The sequence below is a fragment of the Buteo buteo genome, chromosome 9 (genome assembly GCF_964188355.1).
Source record: "Buteo buteo chromosome 9, bButBut1.hap1.1, whole genome shotgun sequence".
Classification (NCBI taxonomy): domain Eukaryota; kingdom Metazoa; phylum Chordata; class Aves; order Accipitriformes; family Accipitridae; genus Buteo; species Buteo buteo.
Window position 1 is genome coordinate 9927374 of NC_134179.1, and position 9286 is coordinate 9936659.

General features: G+C 60.2%; 1 protein-coding gene across 1 annotated transcript; it reads right to left on the reverse strand.

Moving 5' to 3' along the window:
- Positions 1-1856: 1856 nt before the first annotated feature.
- FBLN7 (fibulin 7) lies at positions 1857-8288 on the reverse strand. Its single transcript, XM_075036772.1, has 8 exons — positions 8039-8288; positions 6537-6696; positions 5799-5969; positions 5155-5280; positions 4919-5056; positions 4693-4830; positions 3602-3740; positions 1857-3441 (listed from the first exon to the last, which is right to left on the reverse strand). Exons 1-8 carry the CDS (start codon positions 8132-8134, stop codon positions 3069-3071), a joined length of 1341 nt encoding a protein of 446 aa, XP_074892873.1. The 5' UTR covers positions 8135-8288; the 3' UTR covers positions 1857-3068.
- Between the last annotated feature and the right edge of the window lie 998 nt (positions 8289-9286).

Here is a 9286-nt window from a genome sequence, read left to right on the forward strand (position 1 = left end):
ACAGGGATCTCTTTATCACCCCTAAAACACGGTAACAGCCTGTTGCAGAAGCACATCCAACCAGGCTGGGCAACCACAGCCAGGCAGACCCTGCTCCGGCAAACCACAGGCTTTGGGCTACCCGCTCTGTAGCCTTCTTTCTCCTAACTTTGTTTTCTTTCCCCAAAGCTGTCTGTCCATCTTCAGCTTTTCCTAAAAAATAAAACTAAATTAAATAAAATATTCTTTCTCATTTCAGCTCAGCTCCTTTCCTGTTATGGCTTTTGTCTTGCAGCAGCAATTTTCAGTGGCGTACAAGGATGCAGCCAGCAGCCCCCGCAGCGCTGCTCTCTTATCTAAGGCGCTAATTTAAAACACACGCCGAGCTGGGTTCATGGGGAAAACTGCTCCCTTTCCTGGACAAAAAGCGACTTGGCCAGGGGCCGGGTAGCTCTGAGGAAAACCTCGTCGCCTGCTGCTTGGGGCATCCCGGCATGCAGGCGCACGGTGGAGCGGTCCAGCGGCGTGTCCTGCCCATTCCCTGTCCTTCCTCTGACGATGCCCGGCATTGTCCTCCGATCGTAGCCCCAGCTGTGCGCTAAGCTGGCACGTGCAGGATTTCACCCTCAGCATCCCGGCGTGGGGGGGAAGGTAAGGGTGGGTTTCCCCAGACATACCCCCACGGATTCTCCATGTGTTTTTCTTCTCCCCGCTATCCTGGGACCCTTTGGGCTGCCTTTAGCAGAGTCCTGTACGTCTGTGGGTGCGTCTGCCTCTACTTCTGCTTTTACGCCACGGAGCTTTAAAGGACATTTCCCCCCCAGGCAGGCTTCATCTCTCCCTGTGCGTGCTGAGGAAATAAAACCAGGCATGTGCCCTGCCATCCATATGGCAACCCGGTTTCTCTTGCAGCACAACCTCCTGCAGGGCCTTCCTAGGCCAGCTCCAAAAAGCTTTCTCCTTGCCCGTGCTGAGGCCAGCTGTGGGGTGACACCCCCTCCACACCACCCCACAATTAACGGGGTGTCCTAAGTGGGATAGGTTGGTCCTCCTGCTTCAGGAGAGGAGAAGACGTCTCGGCCCCCTTTGAGGGACGCAGCACTGAGCCACCCCACCAGCCGCTCCTTTCTCCTCTCCTGAGGGTCCTCCTGGACTTTGTCTTCCCGCAGCTGGGGGCTTTCCCTGCGGATCTCCACCACCCCACTAAAGGTGGGCAACCCCTGGGTCTGCTACTCTGCAGGCACCTGTGCTCCCGCTTGGAGCTGGGCCATCCCTCTCTACCACCACCCGCTTTTGAAAGCAGCTACACTTTCAGAAAAGCACTTTATTTTAATGTTTTGGGGGGGTTTTTTAGCACTCAGGTGGAGGAGTAAGCCTGCTGGGTTTTCACCTCCCTCCCCCAGTGCAACCCTGGGATGCATTTCCCTGCCCAGCTCTGCCGTCCAGCCAGAGCGATTGCCAACCCAAACATCCTCCATCTGCCATGCCCGGGCTCCGGCAGCCCCGCTCCGACAGCGGCAAGGAGCAAGCACTGAATGTCCCTCCTTGTTCTGCGGGGAGAGGTCCTGCCCCCCTCCTGAGGTCCCACGGAAAAGCCATACCCCCCCCCCAAAAAAAAATCTGGGAGCTCTATCCCCCAAAGGATGTGGCACAGATCAGTCTTTTCAAGTCTCTTCCCCTGGGGCACGGAGTGGGAAGGATTTTAGTGGGTGCAGCTCAGCCCCCCACCGGGACTCTGCCCTGCTGCCTTTTTTGGGGGGGCAGCAGCAGGCTCCTCTTCCTTGAGGTCTCCGGAGGGTGCTCAGGGATGAGCTGCCCTGCTACCAGCCAGCCCCTTCCAAGCAAAATAAAAAAATAAAACTAATGGCGGCAGGTTCTTGCCCCACAGACCCTGAGCCCCACCCAGACAGCTCTGGGTGAGCATCACCCCACCGGCCGCATGTGCGTCAGGTACTTTATTCTGCTCTGCACCTTCTCAGAGGCTATATCATCATTTAATTGTACTAAAACCAGCATAATGGAGAAACATGCATAACGTCGGGGTTTTGTGGTTAACATGTACAAGCGCTGCACTGAGGAACAGGTACCGAGGGGGAATGATGCGAGACCGGGGAGGTGTGTGTCCCCCGCCCCGGCACGTCTTACAGCCGAACCCCAGCTATTCCTGGAGCTGCTTACACATAGTGGGTGGAGGCCGTGGCTGATTGAAAAAATGAGATATTCACCCCTCGAGCTCCCTCGATGTGAGCACCAAGCGCAGCCGAAGCCCCCCCCAAGGTCACGGCAGTGGGGCGGGGGGGGGGATGCACACACACAACCCAGTTCAGGAGGTTTAAGGAGCTGCTGCACATGGGCTGAAGCATGGGATGGCCCCGGCCCATCACCAGCGCTCATCTGCAGGGCACTGGGACTCCTCCTGCGCCCAGCAGCAACGTCCCACTTGCCAAGGAGGGCACCGAGAGCCAGCTGGGTCTTGTAGGGATGGATGTTCGTGGATTTTTTCCGGTGCCAGTCAATCTGGGGGACTGAGACACCAGACCAGCCCCCTCCCTGTGGGCTGCCATGGGTTTTCTCAGCCTCCAAAGGGGAGCTGGAGGCATGTTTTGATGGGGCTGGAGACGGTGCGAGCGGGGAGGAGAGCGGTAGCTGCTACGAGCCTCCCTCCTCCTGCATGCACCATCTTAACTTATTTCCTAAAGAAAAAAAGGAATTAAAAAGGAAATAAGGGCTGTGGTTTCTATCCGCTCTTTTCTGCGCTGCATAGGCGCCGCGGCTGCGGGACATAGTCCTTCTGGACCCTCGGGTGAGGACGATGCTCTGCTCCTGCGCCCCGGTGAGCGGGTAACCCCTGCACCTGATTTCTTTTGCACCTCATTTGCTTTTATTTTTCCCCACATAGGTGGGTGTAAAAGCCACCTGGGCAGAATAGTTAACGCAGAGTGGAGGATGGTTGGCTGGAGAGAGGCTTCGGTGTGGGGTGTCACCTGGAGCTCCCATTAGACACTTGCCTCCGGGGCTAGCGCTTTTGGGTGCAGGATGCTGAGCAGGGACCATCGCCATCAGAGAAGCCGCCCCCGCTGCCGCCTCCCCTAAAACTCGTAGGCAGAGACGAAGACGGTGATTTTGGACATGTGCTTGGCCTGGAAGACACGGTCCAGGTACTCGGACATGTCCACGTCCACCTGGATGGTCTGGGGACCCTTGAGGCTCTGCACCAGGATGAGCTCCCCGGTCTGCCGGTCCGAGCGCTGCATCACGAAGTGGCCGCGGTTGTTGCCCCCCACGATGCCGAAGCGCAGGCTGTCGGGTCCCGGCCGGCCGGGTGCCGCCGCCGTGGCCATGCGGAAGAGCGGGGTGGGCGTCAGCAGGTTGGAAGGCAAGGGAAGGTAGTGGAAGGAGATGGTTTTGGGTGCTTGGTGGCACGACCGGCTCTCCATCGGGCAGGGGTTGCGCTCGCACTGGCTGCAAAGGCAAAAGCCGGGGGGAGCTTTTCAGGGAGCCCCAAGGGTTCGTGTCCCCCACCTCGGTGGCACTGGATCCCGGTGGATGCCATGCACATGGTTTTGGGACCCTGCCCCCCAAAACCAAAGCAGGGACAGGTTTTATGTCGTGCTGCACTTACAAGGGTGATGTTTTGACGTAGGTGACGTTGCCGGCAGGCTGAGGGCACTGGGGGCTGACGCACTGGAAGCCCCCCCCCGTGTTGATGCAGGTGGTCCCCCTCGTGCAGTTATCCTGGGACAGGGCACACTCATCGATGTCTGCAAAACAGGGGCGGGCAGCGAGTCAAGCTCACTGGAGACCTCAGACCGACCCCATTGAGGGGTTCCTTTTGGCAGAAAATAGGCAAAAGCGCTTTGAAATGGTGATCAAAAAAGTATGAGAGTATGGCTGAAAACACCTAAATCGCCTAAAATCCCATTCTGCGCCTGCTCTCCTCTCCCTGAGCTCTGCCCTGGGCCAGCAAGGGTTAATGGCAGCACTCTCACAGCAGGAGGGCAGCTTATTTTCCTAACTTTCTGCTAAGCTGTTTGAAAACACCATCTCTCTCTATTTCCTAAACACCTATGTAACCACCAAGATACCTGGCAATAAAATCAGGAGCTCTGAACACAGATATTTGCTGGGAGCATTAGCAAGATGCTATGAAACATGCAGAAATCAGGGAGAAAAGGAGAAAGCATGAGTTTTCTCACCATGAACTGCAATAATCATCACTTTCTAGCCTCCAAAAATCCCTGGTTTTCAGGAGGAGACATCCATACAAGCAGTTCTGGCCACCCACCATCCCCACCAGCTGCCATTTTGCTTTGCTCCCAACCCACACCCCAACTCCCCCGGTTTTGGAGGAGAAGCCACCAGCCTCCAAGCCGGCCCCTTGTCACGTAATTCTTGGGTTTGAACGCTATTTGAGCTTCTTCTCAGGGACGCCCCGTTCACAGGGGACAGCTCCACCACCGCAGCGGGGATCCCGTGCTCTTTTTCGGTGAGACGCAACCCCAAAGCACTGCGCCTGTTTGCCAGCGCTTGAACCTCCATCATCTTCCTCCCCTCCACACCCAGCCCGGGAACCACCTCTCTGTGCAAACCCGCCGAGATTTTTGCATGCAGAGAAGCTTGCAAACAAAGAGAAAAAAGGGGGAAAAAACTAAAAAAGCAATTGTGCAAGTTGGGAAAAAGCGGTCAGCCTGTGCCTTTCCAGCCCCCCCTCACCTTCGCAGCTCTTGCCGTCGCCCAGGAGGACGTACCCACCGGGGCAGGCGCAGCGGTAGGAGCCGGGGAGGTTGACGCAGGCGTGGGCGCAGAGCCGGGGACCCCCCTCCCGCTTGTACACCTCGCACTCGTTGAGGTCTGCGGAGAGACGAGGGGAGCGGGTGCACGGCCGAGACCCCGCAGCCCACCCCGCCGCCGCCGTCGTGCCCCCCCCGGCGCGGCTCACCCTGGCAGAGGCCGTTGGCGGCCGTGCCACTCATATGGAAGCCGGGCTCGCAGCTGCAGTGCTGGGTCCGGTCGATCTGGGCACAGCGGGGCTGGCGGCTGAATGCCGGGTCATCCGTGACGCTCCAGGCGGGAGGAGCTGGGGGACACACCGCGGGATGGGGTTTGAAATGAGGTGGGGTGCCAAAATAGGCCCGGGGGGCGGCGGGTCACCCACCTCAGCGGGGGGTCACCCACCCGTCTGCGCCTGGTACTGGCAGGTGGCTCCAGTCCACTGCTGGGGGCAGAGGCACTTGTACTGGTTCAGCCCCTCGAGGCACGTCCCGCCGTTCTGGCAGGGGCTGCTCGAGCACTCGCTGATCTCTGCAAAATAGCCACATTTTTTAATTTTATTTTATTATTTTATCTGGGAAGCAAGCCACCGGAGCACTGAGCCACTTTGGTACCCCGCGGCACATCACAACCACGTATTTTGCCAAACTCAGGCACCGGCTGTTTCCCATGCTGCGGCGCTGCCCCGGTGCAATGGTTTGCTCCGACGCAGGGAGCCATCGTGGCACTGATGCTTTTTCCCCTCATCTCTGCTGCTGAGCTGCAGGTGAGGCTCCAGCTGTAATTTCCAGCTTTCCTGGAGGATAAGAAACCCCAAATCACCAGCCGTGGGAGCCGCAGCATCCCTGGGATGTTGGCTAGCTGGGTCTCAGGGACAGCCACAATACCTCCCCGTTTGGTGGACCCCAATCACCCCTCCATGTTTAAATAAACCCAAATCGCATCCCACTCTTGCAGATGACATCCCTAGGCAGCCACGGGCACGAAGCAGCCCCAACAACCGCGGCCAGCTGCCCGGCAGCCCTGCCGTAGGCAGCCCAGAGCAGTACCTGCGCAGTGGGGCTCCTGCCCGGTCCAGCTGCCGTTGGCCTGGCACGTCCGCGTGCTGGAGCCCAGGAGCTGGAAGCCCGGGTCACAGGTGAAGTGAACCTCGTGCTCCACCAAATACTTGGTGCCAAACTTCCTCCCATCCACGGGGGCTTGCAGGGCAGGGCAGGAGGCTGGAAGAGCACGGCGGTGTGGGGTGGGGGTCACTGTTCAGGCAGGTTCTTTGGGGGAGCACTGCCTTATCTTTCCTGTCCCCAACTCCACCTGACCCACGGTTCACTCAGTTCCTCCGAGCCCTCCTCTTTAACTGTTATTTTCCTCAAATATTGGCCTGCTGAGGTTCATCAGTAACATCCAGCCCCCCAGCGAAAGCCCAGCAGGGACGCTGGGGCTGACCATCACTGGCAAAGGGTTTTGGTGGCATTTTTGCCACCCCCCTCATGCTCCCAGCACAGGACTGTAGCTCTTTTGCTGGAGACGTGGTTTTCCAGCCCCCTCGCCTCCAGTGCTTTGCCAGGAGCTCTCTGCTTTGCAGCTAAGGGCTTTTGAGCTTCCCCACATCTTACCAGGCTGGAAAGGTGCTCGAATTCACAAGTACAAATTGCCAACATGGATACAGGTATCTCCATCTACGGAGATGCCCAAACCTCCACCCGTCACAGCCCCGAGCGTCCCGACCTGCCCACCCCAGTGTCCTCCGAGGCCATGAAAGCGACTGGTGGGACCCAGGGAGGACTCACCGGCCGGCGGCTCAGGGGCGGCTTTGGCCAGGGAGGCGTGCAAGGTGCTCAGCCGGCTCTTCATCACACGGAGGCCCTCGGCGAAGCGCGTCTCCTGCCCCTTCAGCAGTTGCTGCATCTGCCGGATGGCGGCCAGGAGCTGCTGCCTGCTGAGGCAGCTCTGCGGGGACGGGGCAGCTGCTCAGCGGGGGGACATCGCTCCGGCCCCCACGCTGCCGTGTCACCCGGGACCCAACCTGCTGCACGTAGCCTGCCCCGGCCACGGAGGAGCAGGAGCTCTGCAGCATCAAAGGTCCCCTGAGATAGCTGATTTTATATTTTTTTACCCCATTTACCCAGATGCAGGAGGTTTTTTTTAGCCTGTGCAAGAAGTCCTTAGCTCAGGCATGCTCTCCTACATCTAAATGGGTAACGCAGCGCTACAAGCAGGGCTGTAATCACTTTGTTAGCCCTGGGAGAGATGCCATAACTCATGTTTCATCCTGCTGGAGCTAGAGCCCTGTCCCACTTCCACATTACAAAATAAGAGGAAAACAGCTGTCTTGTGAGTTCTGCCGGGGCCAGGAACACTGGTGGGACTCCTGCCTGCAAACCGATCGCTACCACGGGACTGACTCATGCAGGAGATGGGCATCGTTATTATAGGTTTCCTGTGGAATTGACTTCAAACTGAAGAAAAAGAGCAAGGGCTGAGCAAAGCCAAGCTGGTTTTAGAGGCTCCGAGATTTGCAGAGCCCATGGGGGAGAGAGCGCACAGGGTCTGGTCTGGGCGGCACGAGGCTGGGGGCAAACGAGCTCCAGGAAAGCGAGCAGAGCTGCTGGGCGCTGGCCCACCTGGCCCAAGGGATTTCTTTCTCTCCCCGGCCACGCTGTGCAGGGGTGAAGTTATTCTCGTCTCCAAATAGCTACTGAGGGTTTACAAAGAAGAAAGAAAAGCCAGCTCCAAGCGGCTGTGCTCTCCTCTGCTTCCCTCGGGGCAGTTTTGGGGGGTCAGGGGCTGCCGGCGGGGATGAGCCAGTCTGTGCCTGCAGCTCTGGGGTGCCCTGCGCCGAGAGGAAGGCAGGCAAAAGCAAATAGATGCCTGGCACGTAGCTCGCTTTAATAAACAGCTCTTTGTTAGCGCCGGTTTTAACTTCAAGAGCCAGCGTGAGCTCCCGGCGGGATGCTGAACCGTAGCAAACCCCCGCTCTCCCGTAAAACCGGGGGGATTCTTTGCTCCCGCTGTACTCGGTGGCGACTTCAGGTGTGGGGGAAGAAGGAAGAAAAGAGCCCAAAAGAAACCGGGCCCGGTTTAAGCCCTGCTTAAGCTCCCCCCCGCCCCAGACCCCCGGCTTTGCCCACCTGTTTGCTGGGGCCAGGGCAGGAGCGCGGTCTGCACAGCCCGACGCTGAGGGCGGACAGACACACGGCGCACCGGCCTTGGGGAGGGGGGCGGGAAAGAGGAGACCTTGCCCCCCCTCGAGAAACCTTTCCGAGGGGTTCCCCCCCAGCCCCCCCCTCACCTGGGGCGCCGGCGCCGCCGGGAGCAGCAGGAGCAGCAGCAGCGGCAGCGGCGGCAGCAGCAGCAGCAGCGGGAGGCGGCACCGCTCCCCCGGCATGGTCCGGCGGCCGGCGCGGCTTCTCGTCCGCCGAGGAAGGGCTCTCCCGGGCGCCGGCAGCCGCCTCTCCCCGCCCCGGCTGCGAGCGAGCGAGCGAGCGAGCGAACTCTCTCCCTCCCACGCCGCCCCCGCCCCACGCGTGGCCACGCTCCCCCGTGGAGCGGGACGCGGCTCTCGCCCCCCCACGCCCCCCCCACGGCGGAGAGGACGGCGCTTCCCCCGCCCCGGAGAGCCGGGTCGTGTGTCCTGTGCCCCCCCTTCTAATCCCGCCCCGGGGCTTGCGGGGACCCCCCGCCCCGGCGCCGGCCTTTTCCGGGGAGGGGGGGGGATGCTGCGGCCACCCCGGCCGCCGCCGCCGCATCCAGCCCCTTGGGACACCTCTCAGAGCTCTGTCCCCCTTCCAGCAGCCCCCAGGCTACGCGCATTACCACTCTGCACAGCCCCCCCGCAAAGCAAACGCTCGACACCCCCGGCACGATGCTCTCCTGCGGTGGGTTTTTTTTTTTGGAGGGGGGGGGTGCAGAAAAGTTGTTTCTGCCGCTGCCGGAACGAGCGAGCACCGTGCAGGCACTCACCGCCAGCCCCCCGCTCCGCCTGGGCTGGGACCCCCTTCCCCAGCCCCGACACCCCCTTCCCCAGCCCGACACCCCTCCCTCCCCAGCCCCGGGACCCCCGCAGGAGAGGCGAGAGGCGGCCGGGCGGTGCGCGGGGTCCCGGCTCCACCTGCTGGGCACGGCCGGGCTGCCGGTTGCTGTAGAGCAGCTCCTGCTATGGAAAGAGCACAAATTGCCCCCCTCCAAAACGGAGAAGGGACAGCTGGGAAGGGTCAGGCCATGGCAGGGTGGTTTATCCCTCCCGGGACCCCCCTTACAGACTCGTTTCCCCATCGTTGCAGCAGGACCGACGGTTTTCTCAGCGTACGCCCGGGACAGATGGAATCGCTGCTGTCTGGGAGAAGGGGATTTCGAAGCACCCGCTGTTCCTGGTGGGGCTCTGCTTGTGATTTTCGAGAGGGATGTCTCGCAGCATGAAATCCCCCAGCGGGCTGTGTGGCAGGAGCCCAGACTAGCCATAGGGCTGCCCATCGCAAAAGCCACAGCAAATAGTGAAAAAGGAGGGAAAAAAAAAAGCTACGCGAGGGTGGCTGCACCC